Source organism: Alligator sinensis, unplaced genomic scaffold (genome assembly GCF_000455745.1).
Source record: "Alligator sinensis unplaced genomic scaffold, ASM45574v1 scaffold175_1, whole genome shotgun sequence".
In the NCBI taxonomy this organism is placed as follows: domain Eukaryota; kingdom Metazoa; phylum Chordata; order Crocodylia; family Alligatoridae; genus Alligator; species Alligator sinensis.
Genome location: NW_005842536.1, coordinates 1 through 23,297, shown reverse-complemented (window position 1 = coordinate 23,297; position 23,297 = coordinate 1). Strand labels below are relative to the sequence as shown.

The 23,297-nt window shown below is 44.6% G+C and overlaps 1 protein-coding gene across 1 annotated transcript in view; it reads right to left on the bottom strand.

Annotated features, from left to right (window-relative positions):
• Positions 1 to 21,504, bottom strand: part of LOC102387039 (protein JBTS17-like) — a 68,916-nt gene extending 47,412 nt beyond the window's left edge. Inside the window, exons 1-6 of the mRNA XM_006031870.3 lie at positions 21,394 to 21,504; positions 19,577 to 19,738; positions 19,308 to 19,416; positions 18,175 to 18,481; positions 16,433 to 17,357; positions 1,512 to 1,675 (exon numbers count right to left, since the gene is read on the bottom strand). Of these exons, the coding sequence (XP_006031932.2) occupies positions 1,512 to 1,675; positions 16,433 to 17,357; positions 18,175 to 18,481; positions 19,308 to 19,416; positions 19,577 to 19,738; positions 21,394 to 21,504 (1,778 nt within the window). The remainder of the gene's footprint in view (positions 1 to 1,511; positions 1,676 to 16,432; positions 17,358 to 18,174; positions 18,482 to 19,307; positions 19,417 to 19,576; positions 19,739 to 21,393) is intronic.
• Positions 21,505 to 23,297: the final 1,793 nt, after the last annotated feature.

The window sequence follows — 23,297 nt, the reverse complement described above, 5'->3', positions numbered from 1 at the left end:
CTAATCATGAAAATCAATTCCAGGTTGGGGTACACATTTGTACAGTAAAATTCTAAACCCCATAAAAAAAGATTACTTGTTGCTAACATTAACAAATTTTGGATAACCTTGATTAATGTCATGCCAACAATGTTCAAATACAAAATATGTCATTAAACCACAAAAATATCAACAAATATAGATAAGCGTATCTTATATATCTTAAGGGTATCTTAACAGTGAGAAGACTGAGGCAGGTAACGGTCTTCAAACACCTGGAGGGTGATTACAAGCAATGTCCTCAAGTTTCAGCTGGAGAAATTTAGGTTGGAGATTAGGAAGAATTCTTTGACTATGAGGGAGGTCAAATATACCTAGAGAAACTGTGGAATCTCTATCCCTTGAAGTTTTCAAGACCAGGTTAGACAGACACTTCACTGGGATGGTTTAGTCAGGTATGATTTTGTCTTGAGCAGTAGGCTGGACTAGATGACCACATAAGACCCCTTTCAAGTGCTATGTTCCTTTGATCCTATTTATTTTTTGATGAAAGAGAGAGAGAGCATGTGCGCACAAGAACAAGCGAATGAGAGAGAACACGTACGAGAGCAGGTCTAAAACAAAAAGGGAGCCCAAAGCGAAAGATCTCACTAAACGAGTTTTGTGAAATACTGTGTTGAAACCAGTTTGTATCAAGAAATGTGAACAAAACTGAGGACCTCTGGCTCCTAACCCTGTCTGTACTCAATTAGCCTTTAAAAGGGGACCAGCTTAAGATTTTCCTGAATATCATGCTACAAAATTATATTTGCTAGTAATAGTGGATATTTTCACCTAAATAAATTTTGCAAGAACAGATGACTCAAAATAATAGCAAATAGAAACCATCAGTTCTTCTCCCTAATTTACTCTCACACACATCAAGTCAGTAGTTTGAGGAACAAATTAGGGATTTTCCTTTTCAAAACTGATAAACACTAGCACTATGCATAAAAAAATCATTGTTTGGTTACAGTGGGATTATTAATATATACCTATATAGAAATCTAAGATGAACAGCCATTTTCAAATCATTTTTTTAAAGTTACTCCAAGAATTTACCATTGTCTTAAATAAATGTTTGAACATATATGTAAAGATAGGATTTGGCCCTACATCAAGTAACTATATGCATGTAATATGCCATTACAGCATAACACTATAGTAACGATTCCCAATCAGGGTGCTTTGACATCTTTACAAGGTTGCCACAGGGTGCCACACACTGGTAGCACTGTTAGGTTTCCATGATTCACAAGATAGAACCAGGGGTTTCAAATAGAAAACCATTCTAGTGGTCTTCCTGAGTTCTTTGCAATGGAAAAATTGCTCTACTATTTTTTGTAGGCCAAAAAAAAAAGTGAAAACTAAGAGCTGGCATTTTCTGAGGCATGCTTCAAGTCTAAAAAGTTTTAGAAGCACTGCTCTATACCCATCACTCTTGCTTAGCTGGAGCATCAACATCAACTTGAGTATCCTATTTACAACATTACCTTAAAGCACTTTCATGAGGTTCTTCATATGCATTTACACTCTGCCCACCTAGCAGAGTATCTGATGATGGAGAACCACCTGTATCCATGCTGCTTTCTATCTCTATTTCTGGTCTTGTTTTTAGCAGAGATGCAGGCTCTATTAGATACTGATTATCTTGACTCTAAAATGAGAATACAAAAAGTAATTAAAAGTTTGTAAGACCCTCCTGCCTATTTTGTATGATGTATTTTTGCTTATCAATACATCCTTTTGTGTATCAACACTAAAATCTAGAGCCAAATTCTGTCCGTCTCTTATTACTGGAGACAATATAAGAGGCAGAGAAAACACGGTTACATAATTCTGTACAACAAGGAGCACATGAACATTTATGGTGCATTTTAGTAATAACATAGCCATTTCTGCCCTATCTACTACGTGTGTCACAGAAGAGAAAGACAAACAAAACAAACTATTCAAATGGAAGGAAAGCAAGCTCAAAAAAGAATGCAAATAAAAACAAATAAAAATGTGGTTCGTGACTGGCACAAATGACTAATATGTCTTTAATTTAGTTAACTTATTAAACTTCATCATCATCCTGTAGCAGAAAGCCCCCTTTTCCTCTTGCCTGCAGTTGCTCTCCCCTCCTTGGATACGTTTTTCCTCTTCTACCTTTTCTTCCTTCCTCTTTCTTTCACTTTAAGATAAGGAACTGTGTTTTAAAATTTGTGTGTGTGCATTTTGTATCTCCCCTTGTATTTTGGTATTTTTATCTATTTGTGTGCCATGGCATTACTTTTGTAACTTATATTTTATACTCCTCACCTTTCAACTTTCAACTAAATGTGTTTAGTTTCAGAAGTACATTGTAACAATGTTAACAAGGGCAGGAGTCAAACTGCCGCTTCCCTGTATCAGGCTGGCCCCTGAAAGAGCGAGTGAATCAGTGATTGAATGCGTAACACAGTTGCAGGCAGCAATTAACACCTAGGAAAACCGCAGATCAACCAACGGAAGAAATCAATAGAAGACAATGTAGCAACCGGGAAATCTCTAAACGTCACTGTTCAAGGGCTAGAAGCCCTAGTCTGAGTTAATCAACGCCGGGGACCAACTTTTGGGCTGAATATCTCCAGATCGGCCGCTCCCAGAGCCCTATTCAAAATTCATCAACGGACTCCCAAACCTGCACGTACATGCGAATGACCCCTGGGGCTGACAGATGCCATCCAGTAGCCACCGAGGGGGAAGTCCCACGAGGGTCAATGACCCCTGGATTGGGCAAACCTGAAAACTGGGGAGTCACCAAAGTCTGCCACGGACAGATAAAAAAGCAGTGAAAAGTGACCCTCAGCGGCGCCCTCTTGATCTCCAACTCGACCAGCACCCAACCTGTCCAGCCAGAAGGACCAGCCGGCGACCCCCTTCTGGAAGATAACACCACACTGAAAGAAGCCCCGACGGCAGACTCCAGAGCCTGTGGGACAGGTATACCTGACTCTTGTAGCTTGCTACTGTGTGTGTGCGTGTGCGTGTGTGCGCGCGTGTGTGTGTGTGGGGACCAGCCCCAAGGTTTATGATTTAACTTCATTACAGTGTTTCAATCCACCTAATAAACCAGAATTTTAAGGATCCTGAGTTGGACATTTGTAGCCAACAATCCAGCTTTACTTAAAAATGATATTTGCCTCAATCAATCTTTTTTAGAGTTAGGGAATTCTTGAACTAAAAGTTTATTTAACAATTTACAATTACTTCTATAAAAAACACCAGCTCAAGCTCTTCCCTCATGTGTTTCCTTTCATTTTAACCATACCTGTCCTGTATAACCATCTTCTGTCCTGTATAAGATCAAGCTAATTCAAAATCATCTTTATATGACCCTGTAACAGAGCCAGAGGCTCTTGTTATTTTAGGGGATGCTGCAGCAAGCCAAGCTCACTGTGTGAATCTGGCAGCTGGGCAAAGGATAGCATGTAGGAAGCCAGAAGACCAGAAAACATCAAAGCTAGGAATCGCAACTGGCGGGAGCCAGTGTAGGCCATGTGTAGACACAATGAGGGGCATGTGTGCACGACACTTTAAGTGGGCTAAATGCTTTTGCACCGCTTTAATGGTGTTGGTGTTTGTACGCCTTCGTGATGTATTGCGCATTAATTCTAGCCGCTGTAGGAAATTTGACAGCGTAATGTGCCTTAAATGACTTGGGGCGCAGCAACTAAAACTCCTCTGAGAAGTTTTAGTTTGCTGCCCCTACAGTCACAGGGCTCTGTGCAGCCCCATGGCGCCCTGCAGGTAGCCTAACAGGAACCCAGGAAGGCAGGCTCCACTCAAGAAAAGCAACGAACCTGATCTTCCCTCTCCCCGGAGTCTGTCTGCCTGCCTGAGCTGCATGGGGGCCTGATGCTTCCCTCCGTGGCTGCGGTGCCCCCCGGGACCGCCCGAGCCAAGTGCCTACGGCAAGGGGCACTGGGGGGGGGCCCGCCACTGCCGCAGAGGGAAGCACCAGCCCCTCCCCGCCACAGCCCAGCAACCACTCCACTCGCCAGCAGCTCACCCTCCCCTCCTCACTACTAGAGAGGCAGGTAAGTTGGGTGTGTGCACGATACGGGGATTTAAACAGCAGTAAATTGAAGCGGTGCTTTTAAAAACCTACCGCTTCAATGTAGGGCCCTTGTTTTGTCTACACATGCCCCTAGAGCTAACAGCACTACAGTAAGGACCTCCAGGCAGCACAGAAGTAACAACTGTAAGCAGCTGAGCTAAGCTGCAGCAGAGGAAGACCTAAATGGAAATTCCTGCTTGTGGCTGGAGCTAGCAGTCAGGATAGCCCTGCAGGCTGCAGAAAGAGGAGCTCTGGAGAGAGATGACTGCAGTGGTGGGACTGGCAGGCACTTGACCTGTCCCATAACTGCAAGGAAAGAGTTAAGGGGAACTTTCACCTTGCAGATGAGGCAATAACCTGGAGTGTGCTGACCTTCAGTTGTAATGCAGTTTGCTGATATCTATGTTGTGATTCACGTTGAGACTGGAGGACAGGCTAGTAGGGTGCTAAGTAGGCCACAGAGATGTTTGAGAAGCATCCAGCCTGGAAAGGGTCAGGGGTCAGAGAAGGGGCAAAATGAGGCGCTCTGGGTAAGAATGCAAGGGGGGGTGTGGGGAAAGGGACTTGATAGTGGGTATCTACTACAGACTGCCTCACCAGGGGGACGATCTGGACCTGAAATTCTCAGGTCAGCTCATGGAGGCTGTAAAGTCAAGGGATGTGGTTGTCATGGGTGACCTAAACTACCCAGACATCTGCTGGGAGGAGCAGTCAGCCAGGTCCAACTGCTCATGTAGGTTCCTAGCCGGGATACAGGACCTCCAATTAACCCAAGAGGTGCATAGTCCCACCAGGGGAAATGCCTTGCTGGACTTGGTCCTTGCCACAGGCGAAGACCTGGTGAGGGGTTTGAGGGTACTTGACCACCTGGGCAACAGTGATCATTGCCTGCTGGAATTTACTATCCAGTGCAGGGTGGTGAAAGCAAGCAGCAAAACAGAGGTCCTTGACTTCACGAGGGCCGACTTCTGTAAGCTAAGAAGGTTAGTAGGAGAGGCATTGGGGTTTCAGAGCTTCAATGAGATGGGAGTCCAAGATGGGTGGTTGTTCCTCAAGAAGACAATCCTCTGAGCTCAAAGGGAGTCAAGTCCCAATGCACATCAAGGGGGGCAGAAGTGCTAAGAACCCATGGCTCAGCAAAGGCATCCAGGAATGACTGAGTGCAAAAAAGGGGGCGTACAAACAGTGGAAGCAAGGTGCTACCACCAAGGAGGATTACACCTCCATTGCTTGGGACTGCAGGGGGGCTGTTAGCAAGGCCAAGCCAGAGATGGAGCTAGGGCTAGCAACCAGAATTAAGGATAATAAAAAGTCCTTTTTCAAATACATAGGAAGTAAGAAGGCAGCATCGGGTAACGTGGGGTCCCTACAGAATAGGCTTGGCAATTTGGTGATTGTGACAAATGAAAAAGCTGACCTCTTTAACGAATTCTTCGCCTCCATATTCCTGAACAAGGATCAGGACATCTCTCCAACTAGAATTGCGGAATGACCCAGGGGAGGCACCGCCATGCCTAGGGTCAGGGACGACTTAGAAAACATTTTAAGGGGCTGGACATGTTTAAATCAGTAGGTCAAGGTGCTCTTCACCCGAGGGTGCTGAGGGAATTGACGGGGGTCATAGCGGGGCCCCTGGCACAGCTCTATGAGCGCTTGTGGGGCACTGGCCAGGTACCAGAGGATTGGAAAAGGGCCAATGTGGTCCCCATTTACAAGAAGGGGAGAAAAGAGGACCCCGGCAATTATAGGCCAGTCAGTCTTACCTTGGTCCTTGGGAAGACCTTTGAGAAAATTATCAAGGAGCACATCTGCAAGGGCCCAGCAGGGGAGGTAATGCACAGGGGCAACCAACATGGGTTCATTGAGGGCAGGTCCTGCCCAACTAACCTGGTTTCTTTTTATGATCAGGTCACAAAGTCCCTGGATGAGGGTGTCAGGGTAGATGTCATCCTCCTGGACTTTAAGAAGGCCTTTGACATGGCTTCCCACCACATTCTCTTAAAAACCTTGGTGACTGCAGCACTGATACCTACACAGTCAGATGGGTGGCAAATTGGCTACATGGTCATACCCAGAGAGTGGTGGTGGACGGGTCATTTTTGAACTGGAGGGATGTGGGCAGCGGAGTCCCTCAGGTCTTGGTCCTGGGGCCTGTACTGTTCAACATCTTTATCAGCCATCTGGATCTGGGTGTGGAATGCACGCTGTCCAAATTCGCTGATGACACCACATTGTGAGGCGAGGTGGGTGCGGTGGAGGCGAGAGACAGAATCCAGCTAGATCTAGACAAATTACAGAGGTGGGGGGATGAGAATAGGATGGAATTCAACACAGAGTCATTGTTGACTCCAGGATGAACATGAGCCACCAATGAGAGGAAGCAGTCGGTAAGGCTAACCGCACTTTGTTGCACATCTACAGATGCATCACAAGCAGATCCAGGGAGGTGATCCTTCCCCTCTATGCGGCATTGGTCAGGCCACATTTGGAGTATTGTGTCCAGTTCTGGGTGCTGCACTTTAAGAGAAATGTGGCTAAACTTGAGAGGGTCCAGAGGAGAGCCACTTGCATGGTCAAGGGGCAGCAGGGCAGGCCCTACGAAGAGAGGCTAAAGGGCCTGAACCTATTCAGCCTCCATAAGAGAAGGCCGAGAGGGGATCTGGTGGCTGTTTACAAACTGACCAGCAGGAACTGGGGGAGGCTCTGTTCCCCCGGGCACCACCCGGGGTTACTAGGAATAACGGCCACAAATTGTTAGAGAGAAGGTTCAGGCTGGACATCAAGAGTCATTACTTTACAGTCAGGGCTGCCAGGCTCTGGAATGGGCTCCCAAGTGAGGTGGTACTCTCTCCTACCTTGGGGGTCTTCAAGAGGAGGCTGGATAGATATTTGGCTGGGGTGATATGACCCCGGCACCCATTCCTGCCTGGAGCAGGGTGTTGGACCTGATGATCTGTTTAGGTCCATTCTGACCCTAAGCACTATGATACTGTAGGAGGCTGGCCCAGAGGGTGTGAGCAGCCTCACCTGGGTCAGGGACCATGGGCGGGGGGAGGGAGGGAGGGGCTGGCACAGACTGCACCAACAGCCACTCCTGGGTCAGGACCATAGTGGGATTGCACAGGGGGTGTAAGCCTTGCCCTGGTCACAGACACCAGGGAACCCACAGAGCAACACAGGGCCAGGGGGCCCACCAAAGCAAGTCTAAAGGAAAGGCTGTGACAAAGGAGCCAGGCCAGAGCAAATGGGCCTAGGCTTAGGAGTTTGCAACTAGAGCAACTAGAGGGCTAAAGTCAAGAGGGCTGAAGCTTGTACAAGCTGGATAAGTGAGCAACATCTGCGAGGCACACGCATGGCTACAAGGGAGGATGGAGGCCACAAATAGCCCCTAAGGCAACTGGTGCCGACAAGGCCACTGACAGGGCCACTTAGTGCTTGAGGGGCAGGACTGAGGTGAGCTGTGTACAGGAGGGACCAACTGGCCAAAACAGGCTAGGACTCGCTCTGGGACTTTGGATCCATCAAGGCATGGCAGACAAGAGAAAAGGGGAGGGTACTCCAAGGAGCCAGAATGGAGCAGGAGTCATGTGACCACCAAGGGGTGTCATGGCAGTGCCTGGGGGGTCCTGTCACACAGCCCTTAACTAGTTTAAATACTTTAATCAAGTGCATATTAATTAGCTTCTCTCGAGTCTAAATAAGTCACATTTCAACAGTTCCTCCTCCTATGAGCCTTTTTCTCTATGCATGTAGCTATCTGTGATACATCCTCTCCAACTTGAAACTTTTTCTAAGCAAGGTAACCAACAATGAATGCAAAAGTGTCTGCTACCCCACGCTGCTCATCCACATGGGCACCAATGATACTCAGGATCTTGCCTGGCAGTATCAAAAGTTACTACAGGATTCTAGGTGCAAAGGTGGGGGGGGGGGGGCTCAGGTTGTGTTCTCATTGATCCTTCCAGTCAAGGGAAAGGGCCTGGGCAGGAGCAGATGCAACCTGCAGATCAACAGCTGTCTGTGCAGGTGGTGTTGCCAGCAAGGATTTGGCTTCTTCAACTATGGGATGTTCTTCCAAGGATTGCTGGGAAGAGATGGGATCCACCTGACGAAAAGAGGGAAAAGCGTCTTCGCAGACATTCTTGTTAACCTAGTGAGGAGGGCTTTAAACTATGTTTGCTGGGGGATGGAGACCAAAGCCCTGAGGTAAGTGGGAAGTAGGAGACCTGGAGGAAGAGCAAGCAGAATGGGGCAACACGGGAGGTGCTCTCATACTTCCTGAGAAATCAGGGCAATCAACTAGTTACCTTAGGGGTCTGTACACAAATGCACGGAGCTTGAGAAACAAGTAGGAAGAATTGTGAGTCCATGCACAGTCACGGGCCTATGACATGATTAGAATAACAGAGACTTGGTGGGAGCTCGCATGACTGGAGCACTGTCATGGATGGCCACAAACTGTTCAGGAAGGACAGGCCAGGGAAAAGAGGAGTTGCATTTTACATAAAAGAGTCATTTGATTGCCCAGAGCTCCCAAATGAAGCTGGAGATAGGCCTGAGAGTCTCTGGGTTAGGGTCAGAGGGGAGAACAACAAGGGTGATGTTGTGGTGGAGGTCTGCTTTAGATCACTGGACCAGGAGGAAGTGGTGGATGAGCTTTCTTCAAACAGCAAGAGGAAGTTTCCCAGTCACAGGCCCTGGTTCACAAAGGGGACTTTAATCACCCTGACATTTACTGGGAGGGCAATATAGCAGTGCACAGGCAATCCAGGAAGTTTTGGAGAGTACTAAGGACAACTTCCTGGTGCAAGTGCTAGAGCAGTCAACTAGGGTCGTGCTCTTCTTGACCTGCTGCTCACAAACAGGGAAGAATTGGTGGGGACTGTAGTAGTGGATGGCAACTTGGGCAACAACAACTATGAGATGATTTGAGTTCAGGATCCTGAGGAAAGGAAGGATGGAGAGCAGCAGAGTAAGGACCCTGGACTTCAGAAAAGCAGACCTCAACTCACTCAGGGGACTCGTAGGCAGAATCTCCTGGGAAGCCAGATTGAGGGGGAGAGGAGTCCAGGAGGGCAGGCTGTATTTCAAAGAAGCCTTACTGAGAGTGCCAGAACAAACCATTCCGATGCACAGGAAGACTAGCAAGTATGACAGAAGACCAGCTTGGCTTAGCAGGGAACTCTTCAGTAAACTAAATCACAAAAAGGAAGCTTATGAGAAGTGGAAACTTGGACAAATAACTAGGGAAGAATATACGAACACCGCTTAGGCATGCAGGGATGAAGTCAGGAAGGTCAAAGCACAATTGGAGTTTCAGCTAGAAAGGGAAGTGAATGGTAACAGGAAGGGTTTCTACAAGTATGTTGGTAGCAAGGGGAGGATCAGGGTAATTGTGGGCCCCTTACTGAAGTGTTTCTCAACCCGTGGTACGCGTACCCCCAGGGGTATGAGAGACACGGGCAGGGGGTACACGGGTGCTGCGTTTTGGTCTTTGCCTGCTCAGGCCGGAAGTTCTGGCTGCCGCCCCTCCCACCGTGTCCAGTGCGCCAGGGCTTCCTATCCCCTGACACACTGATTCTGGGGAATGAGAGGGAGGCCCCGCGAGGCTGCTTTGCCCCAGGCCACGGTGGAAGAAGTGGGACTTGGCTCACAGCGGCGAAACCACAAGTGCCACGGTGGGACTTCTGGTTTCACTTTTGCTGCGTCAATTGGCAGGAGGTTCGTAAGGTACCAAAGGTTGAGAACCACTGCCTTACTGAATAGGGGAGGCAACCTTGTGACAACGGATGCAGAAAAGGCCAACATACTCAATGCCTTTTTTGCCTCAGTCTTCATGGGCAAGGTCAGCTCCCACACTACTGCACTGGGCAGCACAGTTTGGGGAGGAGGGGAGTAGCCCTCAGTGGTGAAAGAACAGGTTAGGGACTACTTAGAAAAGCTGGACATATAAAAGTCCATGGGGCCAGATGGGATGCACCCAAAGGAGTTGGCTGATGTGATTGGAGAGCTATTGGCCATCATCTTTGAAAACTCATGGTGATCAGGAGAGGTCCTGGATGATTGGAAAAGGGCAAACATAGTGCTCATATTTAAGAAAGGGAAGGAGGAGGATCCAGAAAACTACAAACCAGTCAGCCTTACCTTAGCCCCTAGAAAAATTATGGTGTAGATCCTCAAGGAATCAATTTCTAAGCACTTGGAGAATAAAAAGGTGATTAGGAACAGTCAGCAAGGATTCACCAAGGGCAAGTCACACATGACCAACTTGATTGCCTTTTATGACCAGGTGAATGGCTCTGTGGATGCAGGTAGACTGGTAGATGTGGTGTACCTTGATTTTAGCAAGGCTTTTGATGCAGTCTCCCACAGCATTCTTACAGGCAAGCTATGGAGGTATGGGCTAGATGAATGGAGTGTAAGGTAGATAGAAAATTGGCTGGAACACTGGGCACAGAAAGTAGTAATCAATGGTTGATGTTTAGCTGGCAGCCAGTATCAAGTGGAGTGCCCCAGGGGTCGGTTCTGGGACCAGTTTTGTCCAGTGTCTTCATCAATGACCTGGAAGATGGCAATTTTGCAGATGACACCAAGTTGGGGGGAGCAGTAGATACACTGGAGGGTAGGGCTAAGATTCAGAGTAACCTAGACAAGTTGGATGATTGGGCCCAAAGAAATCTCATGAGGTTCAAAAAGGACAAGTGCAAAGTCCTGCAGTTAGGACAGAACAATCCCAGATACCAGTACAGGCTGGGGCTGACTGGCTGGGCAGCAGCTCTGCAGAAAAGGACCTGGGGGTTACAGTCAACAATACGCTAAATATGAGCCAGATAGGTGCCCTTGTTGCCAAGAAGGATAACAGCATACTGGGCTGCATTGGTAGGCGTGTTGCCAGTAGGTCAATGGAAGTGATTATTTCCCTCTATTCAGCACTGGTGAGACCACATCTGAAATACTGTGTTTGGTTTTGGGCCCCCCCCCCACTACAGAAAGGATGGTGACAAATTGGAGAAGGTCCAGCAGAGGGCAACAAAAATGGTGAGGGGGCTGGGGGACATGACTATGAGGAAAGGCTGAGGGAACTGGGCTTAATTGGTCTACAGAAGAGGAGACAGAGGGGATTTAATAGCAGCCTTCAACCACCTGAAGTTGGGTTGGAAAGAGGAGGGAGCTAGACTGTTCTCAGTGGTGGCAGATGACAGAACATGGAGCAATGGTCTCAAGTTGCAGCAGGAGAAGTTTACGTTAGATATTAGGAAATTTTTTCTCACTAGGAGGTAGTAAAACACTGGACCAGGTTACCCAGAGAAGTGTTGCAATCTCCATTTTTGGAGGTTTTCAAGACCCAACTAGACAAAGCTTTGGCTGAGATGATGTAGTTGGGGATGGTCCTGCTTTGAGCAGGAAGCTGGACTAGATGACCTCCTGAGGTCCCTTCCAACCCTAACTTTCTATGAAATACTACAGTACCTAGATAAATAAGACCCTCATAACAAAGAACTATACACCTGTATCTCCAATCCAAGTCTTTGTACCAAATAAATCCCTTGCAGAAAGAACTCCAGCCCTCCTGGAATGTTTCTGTGTTCCTAGCAACCTCTTACAGAGAGGCTCCTACTCAGTATTCTAACCTTTACTGGAACACAACTAAGGTAAGTCATAAGCAATCAGCAAGCAATAAGAACTTCACACGGTGTTCAATACAACTACTGCTTAAAAAAAAAAGTGGTAGTTTCTTCCCTGCTACTAATTTACATGCGTCGGAGCAGACATCTGGCACGTGTATAAGTGCCCCTTGTTTGAAAGGCAGAGTGAAGAAAATAAGATCTTTACTTGTAGTAACTGAATAGGAACAGTAGGGAACTGAGCCTGCTCACTATTCTGGTTCCTGTGGATCTAGTGCAGATTTTACTTTTGCTTTCACCTGGCCAAAGCTTAAGCGGCAGAAACTGCTTTTACTTTATTCCCTCACATACAAGTTTCTCACTCCCAATTTCCAGCAGCTTTCTTTTTTCTTTTTGGAGAGGAATGGTAGGGGGGAAGGTGCTCAAGGTATGTGAGAAAATATGATGCAAATACCTTTGCAAATATTTTAATGGAGATAAAACATAGCCTTATATGTGTTATATAGTTCCTAAAGTGTATTCATTAAGAACTGCAACATGTCAGTTAATGGGCTACTGGTAGGAGACCTTGGTTGCTGAATTTTGTTACGGTTTAGTACTTACACCTTTCCTTGGACCATATTCTTGTCATGGTGGAGAGGCTTGTGTGTTCCAGTGACCCTCAGAACTATGTTGTCTGGAGTCTTGTACTCCTGGTAGGGTCTCCCTTGGTGAACAGGTTTGAGGCGAAATCACAGACTAAGCATGATCTAAACTCCTGAAGACCCCAATGGTGGAACAGGCATACTTGAGGACCTGCTGGATCTCTTAGGCTGTGAAGGTGGACGAGGGCTGCAGCAGGATGGAGGTCTTTGGTTGTCTTGGATGCCCTTGCCATTGTGTTCAGAGCTCCTTCCTGTCAAGTTTGTGTAGCTGTCACTTGTGCACTGGCTTCCCCATGTTAAAAGATTTCACGTGCAGGCCTCTGCCAGAGATGTTAACATCTCCCGCAAACAAAGTGCTGCGGCAATGGACGAGTGCTGGTGGGGACAGGAACAGCAATCTCTGGGAGGCTCTCTGAGTCCCTAGTCATAAATCTGCACATAGGTGGCAATCATGTGATAGTTGTTTTGAACTTACTGAAACAAAAGTACAATTTGGCAGCTGCAGCCATGACCAAGCAGACCCTTTTAGGATCCCCTCTGCTCACCCTGAATGGGGAAGGGGCTAGAAGAGGTGCCCTAAACATAGGCTGTCTCAAAACTCCCTGGCTGGATTGCCACATCCAGTGGGACCACTCTACCTGCAGCCAAAACCAACAAAATAAAGTACTGAAATTTTCCACATGGACTGTCTGCTGAACAGTGGACTCCCTGAACAGTGAGTGTCCTGAAAGAAGAACCACCATAGTAGCTAGAAAACTTGCAAGATATGACATCAATATTGCTGCCCTAAGCGAAACCACCTGGGCACATGAAAGCCAGCTGAAAGAAGAGGGTGGTCACACCTTTTTTTGAAAAGGAAAGTCACCTAAAGAAGTTTTCCATCCAGGAAGAGCACACACCAACTGCTGAAACTTCCTTAGCCTGACAAAGGGTTTTTGAACCCGAAAGCTTGCTTAATAAATATTCTCCAACTATTTGGGTTGGTCTAATAAAAGATATCAAATTCACCCAAGGAACCTTGTCTGCCTATGTCCTTAGACTAACACAGCTACAACCTAAACACCTAAAGAGAGGCGCATTCACAGGGTTGGTTTTGCCATAAAGAACAAAATTGTTAGCTTTCAGAACTCCCCGTGGGAAATAACAAACACCTTATGACTCTCTACCTCAAGCTCAGTAACCACCAGTATGCTACAGTCATCAGTGCATACGCCCCTGAACTTGACAATGAAGAGGTCACAAGGAACAGTTCTACTGTGCTCTTGACAGTCCTGACCGCCACTGTCAAGGAAGACAAGCTCATCGTCATGGGTGATTTCAATGCAATAGTTGTGCGACACTCTGAACTCTGAAGTGGCACCACTGGGAAAGAGGGGGTGAGGATAGTCAACTCCAGTGGTATCCTCCTCCTCAGCAAATGTGCAAAACATGACTTGCTCATCCCAAATACTGTCTTCAGACAGAGTGACAAATATAAGACTACTTGGAAACACCCATGCTCCAATCACTGGCACCTTCTTGACTATATTAGTGTCAGAGCTTGTGATCATACCGATGTCCATATCACCCAAGTCCTGAAAGGTTCAGATGACTATTGGATGGACCACCTTTTAGTCAGGTCAATCATGGACATGCAGCTTGCACCACAACACCATAAACAATCGAAAGGAATGCAGAAGAGATTTAACATCAAGGCACTCCAGAACCAAGCTAGATATGAGGGCTCTTCAGCAATGCCTTGATGAGAGGCTCTCTGACCTACCTGATGTGACACCAAGGACATCCAAGCACATTGGAAGGAACTTAAGAACGTTATTCACAAGGCATGTGCTGAAATCAATTGGATACTCCACTTACCATCATCAAGACTGATTCAGTGAGAATAATGAGGAAATCCTAGCACTTATCCATCAGAAGAGAACCGTGTTCTGCAGATGGCAAAATTAACCCTCTAACCAGCCAGAATGAGAGACTTACCACCAGCTTACAGCTATAGTTCAGAGGAGGCTACGGGACATCAAGAACCAGTGGTGGCAAGTGAAGGCCCTGGAGATCCAGAGTTTTGCTGATCAACATGTGAGAAGCTTCTTTCAAGCAATGAAAGCCATACATGCGCCATGTTCCAATGGCCCAACCCCCTTGCAATCCCAGGACAGCTTCACCCTTCTCATGGATAGAGTATCCATCAAGCAATGCTGGAAAGAGCACTTCAAGACTCTACTCAACCATGAATTTGAGTTCTCAGCTGCCATCGTTGAGTCCATCCATCTACACCCAGTAATAGAATCTCTTGCTGATCCCCCATCCTTCAAGGAAGTCTGGAAGGTCATCACTCAGACCAAGAACAGTAAGGCAATAAGGACTAGATGGCACAGGCTCAGATGACATTCCTGCAGAGGTCTTTAAAGCTGGTGGAACAGCACTAGCACAAAAACTTCACCAATTTCTCATCAAAATATGGGTTAACAAGGAAGCTCCAACTGACTTAATGCCAACACTGTGACCATCTTCAAGAACAGGGACAAGTCAGTGTGTGGGAACTACCGAGGCACTGCCCTCCTCTCCATTCCCAGGAAGATTCTTACTTGCACCTTTGTGAATCACCTCACTCCCTTGCCAAAGATGTCCTTCCAGAATCCCAGTGTGGCTTTTAGACCATCACAGGGTACCACTGACATGATTTTTGTTTCACGACAGATCCAGGAGAAGTGTAGAGAAAAACACCAGGAGCTGTTTATGGCATTCATTGACAACCAAGGCTTTTAACTCCATTAATCATGAAGCTTTATGGAAGGTGCTAGCTAGGGTTGGTTGTCCATCTACTGAAGTTCATAAGCATCCTCAGGCTACTCCACGATGGGATAACTGCCAGTCCTTTGCAATGGATCAGAAACAGACCCATTTACCATCCATACTGGTGTCAAGCAGGGCTGCGTCATCACCTCAACCCATTTCTCTGTCTTGCTGTGATTTTGTTTCTCATCCTTGACTGCCTGCCTTCTGGAACTGGGGCTGAGTATCAAATGAATGGCCAGCTTTTCAACTTGTGGCACCTTCAAATTAAGGTGCTCCATCAGCCTGCCTCAGTATAAGCTTCCCCCCTCCCCTCACAAGTTATCAAAGGTGGAGAACCCCTGGCAAATGTCAAGCATTCCCCATACCTTGGCAGCCACCTCTCCCGGTCAGTCAGTCTTGATGTAGAGATTGAATACAGGACTCGCTGTGTCAGCATATCCTTTGGAAAGCTGCTTTACCATGTCTTTGCTAACCAAGATCTGCAGATAGAAACTGAGGATTCTGGTCTACAATGCAGTGGTTATTCCCATGCTCCTCTATGGATACGAGACATGGGTGACATATCAGAGCCATCTTAAATTCCTGAAATGGTTCCATCAGTGTTACCTCAGGAAGATCCTTTGCATTAGATGGGAAGACCACTGTACATCCTTTCTGCAGCTAACATAACCAGCACTGAAGTAAACGAAACATCAACTCTGCTGGGAGGGCCACTGTGTGCAGATGGCTGACATTTGTCTCCCAAAACAAGTCCTCCTCTTTCAACCCCAGTTCCAGAAATCATGGTAAGAGGGCCCACAGAGGACAGAAGAAGTGCTACAAGGAGACCCTGAAAGCATACCTTAAGAAGGGTGGCATCAACCCTACAAATTGGGAAGTGCTGGCTGGTAACAGGTCTCCATTGCGCTGCACCAGACAACAAGCTACAGTGCACTTCAAAGAGAACAATCTTGCTCAGGAAGCTGAGAAATGGCAGCAGAAGAAGAAAAGCACACAGTATTGTGGCCAACAGCTGTGCCCACCCCAGCGCACTACCTGATATATCTGTGGAAAAACCTGTAGAGCATGGATTGGACTCTTCAGCTATCTTAAACTCACCAATAATTTCCCTCCCCCTCAGCAGACATCCTCCTCGTATCAAGGGACAGCCAAAGAGTACCTATAAATATACAAAATCTGGGATATGAAATTCAGTTATCTAAATTTTGAGTCAATGTAATTAAAAATCCATCCTCTGTCTGACACCTACTCCATTCTTTTCTTACCTTAAAGCTTGAGGTCCTTGTTTGCAATCCATCACAGTATGGTTGTTCCAAAAGCCACAGTGATGTAAGTATGGCAGCTGCTGATGTTTTCACATGCATCATTGGGTAGCTCTCCTGAAACGACTCAATTCTGTTGGAATCGCATAGTAGCCTCTTGTCAGACCATCTGATCATCCATTCAAGCAATCTTGCAATATTGCTAAACTTATTCTTCAGGTCTAGAGCAAGTTCTTCTCTTGGTGTAATATCCTGGTGAATTATTTCGTAGACATATTTACAAGTTGCTGGAGTGTGCAGAAAAGAGCAAGCGTGGTCTGATAAGGTTTGGGTTACAGGTAGAACAGTTAATTCTTGTTTATCATCTCGCGCTCTATAAACTGATTGATGACTTAAACCAAATAATCCCTTCTTTCCTGCATATTTATTTATTCCATTCACAGAGTCATACACAGAAGGCTCTGTTGGCTGTAAAACTGAAAAAGACATTTGTCTTTCCAAATGTTTTTGCTTTTTATTACAAACAGAAGTTGGCTTGGAATCACAAGATGCAGGAACAACAGTATAGCAGCAACCTGTTCTAAATACATTTTGGCTTGTAGTTTTCTCCATTCGACGTTTCAATGTTGTATGAACATCAAAAAGGAGAGAGTTTAGTTCATGTTCCCGAAGGAGTCCAGAAAAGCTGGTCAGAAAAGGAATCCCAGGATCAGGGCAATTTATCAAGTCTCTTTCAAGCATATAACTCAAAAAGAGTTCTAAGAAATTAATGTACTCTTCATCATCACGTTCAAATTCCCATGCACCTACCACAGGCAAATTATACTGATTCAGACAGGCATTACTGTGCACATTTTCTTTATGTTTTGTTTTTCTATTGAGATCTTTTATCTTATCATCTTTTCCTCCTTTATGAGTCTCTGTGTCCCTGCAACGTAGCAAAAGAAACAAAGAGAAATATAGCTAACTCTGGAACAAATCCTTCTTTTAAATAAATTATTAAATGAAAAATTCAATTCATGCAACTGTTCTTTTCTTTCCTTCTGTTACATAAAAATAGACATACCCTAGAAGGCAAAGATCTCAGGGACAGAATATATAGGTTTAAATGTAATTGAATCTGATATCTCTTAGGGAGCATACCTAAGAGAAGCAAAGGTCTTAGAAGATGATGGGGGCTAAGTACCCTAGCGAAGCCTCTGGTGGATTTAATGAATGAACAGGAGAAGGACTAACAGGCCCAGTATACACCTCCTATTTCCAGCTACCAGTTGCAGTAGCTGCTGCTAGAGCGGTCTGTTTAAATACATAAACCACTCCATTTTAAATTTAGATGGATTATTTAACAGCCTAATCTCATTATTACACAAAACTGTATTTTTGAGCAGGTAAGAAACAAGAATGAAGAGGTCTAGGTTAAAAAAGTAGAGTTTGACAAATACTCTGACTAGTTTAAATTTAAAAAGTGTTTCCCTCCAGAATTTCTTGCCCTTGCCCCTTGTATCCCTCTGCCAGTATGACTTCTGTCTCTCTCGAAATCTCCTTCCTTCAGCCTACTTTTACGATCCTGTAATAAATGCATTAAAAATACAAGAGAGAGACATATGTTAAATAAGCCTGAGTAAAGTTCTGTGTATTAAATAGCTGAGGAAGGCATGTGAGATGAGGTAAGAAATAATCTTACAGTAGATTTTTGTTTTATTTTTTGTTGTATTGAATGTTCCAATGTATTACTTTCTTTTTACCTCTGCAGTGAAGGCACCTGATCTCTTGCTTTTTCTATAAGTAAAGCCTCAGAGAGAGTATCTGCTGTTTCAGCATCACTGTATACAAGAGGATATCCAAAATCTGTAAGTGTACTTCTGCTTAGACTGGTCCCTAATGAGAATCTATCACAGCACTGTGCCTCATCATCTGGAGTCTCCTCTTCCGCTGGCTCCCAGATACTCATTTCAAGGGGGCCTATATTTCTTATTACACGTTTCAGGGCTTTCAGCCTCACTTTATGGGTAACCTCAATAACAACAGACATCATCTCCTCACTTTTAGGACCTAAATGAAAGAGAGAGAAAAAGAGATAGTATTTTTAAAATGCAGAATACAGATTTTTCACATGCAATCCACAATTACGAGGAAATAGGATGTACTTTACATGATAAACTTCACAAATTCAGAAGAATAAAGATGAATTTTTTAGTACTTTAGTTATCAAGGAATTCTCTCAAGTCATCTTTACTTTCTTATCACTGGTAAGTTCTAGCCATCTAGAAATATATACATTTAATTTTAATTACTATTTATTTCCTTATTAAACAAACACCATCCACTTCAAAGTTATACTTATGTGAGAAAATGTATCTAATATTGTTATAAGTAACAACTATGATTATCAGATAGGAAAGATAGAAGAAATCCCTCCCTCCAGATTTGCTTACACTAAAAATACTACCCTTGTGCTCAAACCACTTTCACTATTTCCTCTATAGTAGTAATGGTCCATCAATCAGTTTCCCTATTTATTTCAAGTATCTGAAACAAATTGAATTATTGCATTTTGAATTATTGTTCAAAATCAAGTATCTAAAGTTTCAAAACAGAATGCTAAATTGTACATGTGAAAACTGAGGGGCAAATACAAACAGTTAACTGATTATGCCAAGCAGACGATAGTCAAAAAGGGTAAATATTTTCCTTTCTCTTCTTGTTTAACACTCCTTCTCAAGTTCCCCCAGACATGTTATGTTTCTACCTGGACAAAGAACAACTGTTTAATACTTGATCTGAAGGACAGAACTATAAATGCTATATACGACTACTGCTCCTAAGAAACATCAAAACCAGTCTGGTTTTATATTTTCTGAAGAATAATGCACCTTACCTCTGACAATACAGTGCCTGAGTCGCTGCTGAAGGGCATAATATTTATCCTTTAATGGAACTCTTATATCTTCAGGATTAGGAAATGCTTTCACCAAAATTTCTGCCACCTATACAAAATAAAAGTTAAGGGATCACTTAAACAGCCAATGGGGAAGTAAGTGATAGTAAGATTCCCAACAGAATTTACATTATTGAGTGCTAAAAACTGTATTTTGAATGAAACTAAAACCTTGTGATAAGATTTTTTTACATTTTAATTTCTTTTACCTTTCTGATTGGTGGCAATTCTCCAACAAGACTCAAAATTATGTCTTGAACTAGTTCTTCAACATTCATGAATCTAGAGAAAGGAAGCATTCGATAAGCCCACTCCACTGCATTGAGACAGTTCTCAACTATGCAAGCATCATATTCAGTCTTCTTACAATCCTAAAAAGAAATTGTTAAATAAAAATCAACTGATACAAGTAAAAGATTCCAGCTAGATTCCACCTATTGTCAGTTTTCATGAGTTTAATCCTTTATATAGGGTTTATTGCAAACAAAATCATAGAGAAATAGGGCTGGCAGCAGGGGAAGATCCAGGGGGGATGCAGTGGTGCAGATGTTCCACCCAACATTCCTTTTCCACCCAAAATTTAAAACCAACTGCCTAGGAAGCACAGCAGCATTTCTATTCAGGCAGTGCTAACAGTTAATTGGCTTGATGACTCATTATCATCTCCCTGATTCCAGCTAATCTCTCTCCACTCCACAAGTGTTAATGGCCATCTCTCCTTTTCAATGGTCTTGATGTTTCACTATTCAAACTATCCTTTCTTCTACAAATTTGCTGTCTCTTAGCCATTCCTTGTAATGTATTTATTTCAAAGCTGTACAGATTGTTTTTTGCTCTAGCTGAAAACCTTAACTCAGGCGTAGTAACATTAACTCGGGTGTAGAAGTGACTGACAGTGCATGATCAGGATGCTCAAGGAGTCTAGATTTTGTTTTTATGAATTGAATAAGAGTTGCATATTTCACTATAATGACAACAGGACTACTGACACAATGTCTTCTGACCATTTTTTGTCTAGTTTGTTGTGTTGTTTTAACTTTATGTATAATCTAGCAAATGAGTGCACATTCCAACAGTTATAATTGTTTTTCTTTGATCTTAAACTGAATAATATAGTGCTAGGCCCCTAGCACATTAGTAAAGCATCTGGTTTCTCTTTAACCGGAATAAAATGTGTGTTGTGTTCTATGCGATGAAATGCCACACCATCTGCACCCCTCTTTTCAAAATCCTAGATCCGGCTATGATCGGAAGGGACCATAAGAGATCATACAGTGCAACGTATGATCATACAGTGCAACGTCCTGCCTGAGGGGGTTTATCCCAATTTATCCCAAACTAAATCCATTAGGATTTTTCTTAGCAAAAGTACACAGTGAACCTGACACAACACAAAACACAACATCCTAATCTGCTACAGGTAAAGCAGGAGGACCATGGCCCCTGCAAAGGTTGCTAATAAAATGCTCAAGAGATCTAAGGAAGAGGGCCACACCCCTTGTTATAGAGGAAAACAAAAATCCCTACAGTGGTACCAACCTGGCCAATGAGTAAAATTCCTTCCTGATCCTAAATATGGTAATTGGTCTGACCCCGTGTGGAGGGGCAAGACCCACTAGCCAGGAGCCTCTGGCTTTAAATTCCAGCAATCCTACACCCCAGTCAAAATCCCCACTCTTGGCTGTAGCCAACACACAATGCCTCTGAGGAAGGCTTAAAAACAACCAACCAACCCTGATATATGTAGCAGCAAAAAGAAGAAAAAATTCCCTCCCAGCCCCATGTGGCAACCAATAAAACCCAGAAGCATTGGAAATACCCAGAGTAGAAGATACGGACCTGGAGATTCTACAACTTCCCTAGGCAATCTATTCCAGTGCCTCGCTGTTCTAACAGTCAATCAGTTTTTCCTGATACAAAACTAAACCTACTTTGCTGTATTTTCAAGCCACTGGTCTGCATCCTGCTCTCTACAACAAGAAGCTCCTCAGGCATTTGAAGACTACTATTATGTCCTCTTAAGCACCTTTTCCAAAAGCTGAACATGCCTTGCTACTTCCACCTCCCCTCGTAGGATTTGCCTTCTAAGCCCTTTATCATTTTTGACACCTGTCTCCAGACCCTCAAACTTCTCCATGTACTTTTTAAATTGTGGAGGCCAAAACTGCACACAGTACTCTAATGCTGAATAGAATGGCACTATCACCTTCCATGTCTTGAGCCTATGCTTCTATTGATTCATCCCAAAACAGCATTCACCTTTTGGGCAGGTCCATCACACTGCAAACATACTGAGTTTGTGACCTAACAAGACTCCTAGATCCTTCTCTGTAGTGCTGCCATCCAGTCAGGTGTCACCCATTTTATATTTGTAGTTTTGATTATTTCTCTTGATTTGATTATTTTGATTGAAGAATTTCTCTGAAATTCTTATTGGTAGAGAAATAGCCCAGAAGCTGGAGCATACATGTGCTTCAGGTCCCTGGCAGGAAAGCTAAAGCTCTCCACTGTTACCTCTCAGCTCTGTGTTCTTGGGGAACACTGGCACAGGATGCAGCCTGATTCAAAGGACCCCCCCCCCCCATCACCTGAACAAGAACTGATTACAAAAGACAATGAAGATGCAGTGGGAGATGCACCTAAAACCCTCCAGATAAGGGTGACAAGAGTGAAACAACTGCCCTAGGATGAGCCCTAGGTCTCATTTGCATCCGAAATGGAACCAGATGACAACTCATTTACATGGGAGATGGAGAACAGAAAGCCCGAAGCAGAGACTGCAGTGAATTCTGGGATCAGAGAAGCAGGGGAGCACTGCATGATGGGGAATCTGTGCTCCAAATGCTAATCAACCCATGTTTACACACACCCAGCTCAGCATTTATCAGACCAGTTCTAATCTGGATTTACAAAGGACGCCCCCCTCCCCCCCCAAGTTTAATAGGCATCTCAGGCTGTATATTCCCCGGTCTCACTATGGGAGGCCTATTTAAACTTGATTGACTAAAGCTCGGTTGCCAGGTTAGGGAATGCTGAGGCAAAGAGAACAAGTCAGAGGGGGTATGGGCAACATTTGAACAATGGTAAAGGGGTTCCTCACAGCGTCCAGTCCGTTGGAGCCCTGACCACAAGTGTTGTCATACTTTTCCCGGGATGACTGGTGGAAATTCTCCCCACAGGTTATAAACGCTCCGATAATTGCCTTAAGTCTGTTAAAAGACTATAGTAAGGTCTGGAAAAGTCATGCTGAACTGAGGCTTGTTCACAAGTAAAAATCCAAAACCCTGGTGCTGCAAGCTATCTATTGTTTCTGAAGAAACCATGAGATAGCCCATCAGTATATCTGCTATCCATAGGCATTTCAAGCAGGCTCCTAAGTGTCTGGTTACTCCCTAACCTTAAGTTTTTCCTGATTATTAATCAGTTTCTTGAGATGTTCCAAACTAGATAACCCCTTGTCAAGAGAAAAGACAATGATTTACACTATTGAGAATGCTTTGAAGCTGAACCGAGAGTATAAAAATCTGTAAAAAAAGTAGCAAAGTGTGTGCGCGCTTCAAGAGGAGAACTCTCTCTCTCTCTCTCTCTCTCACCACCTGCTGTTCTTCTCGAGACCTGACCACAAGTGTTGTCATACTTTTCCCGGGATGACTGGTGGAAATTCTCCCCACAGGTTATAAACGCTCCGATAATTGCCTTAAGTCTGTTAAAAGACTATAGTAAGGTCTGGAAAAGTCATGCTGAACTGAGGCTTGTTCACAAGTAAAAATCCAAAACCCTGGTGCTGCAAGCTATCTATTGTTTCTGAAGAAACCATGAGATAGCCCATCAGTATATCTGCTATCCATAGGCATTTCAAGCAGGCTCCTAAGTGTCTGGTTACTCCCTAACCTTAAGTTTTTCCTGATTATTAATCAGTTTCTTGAGATG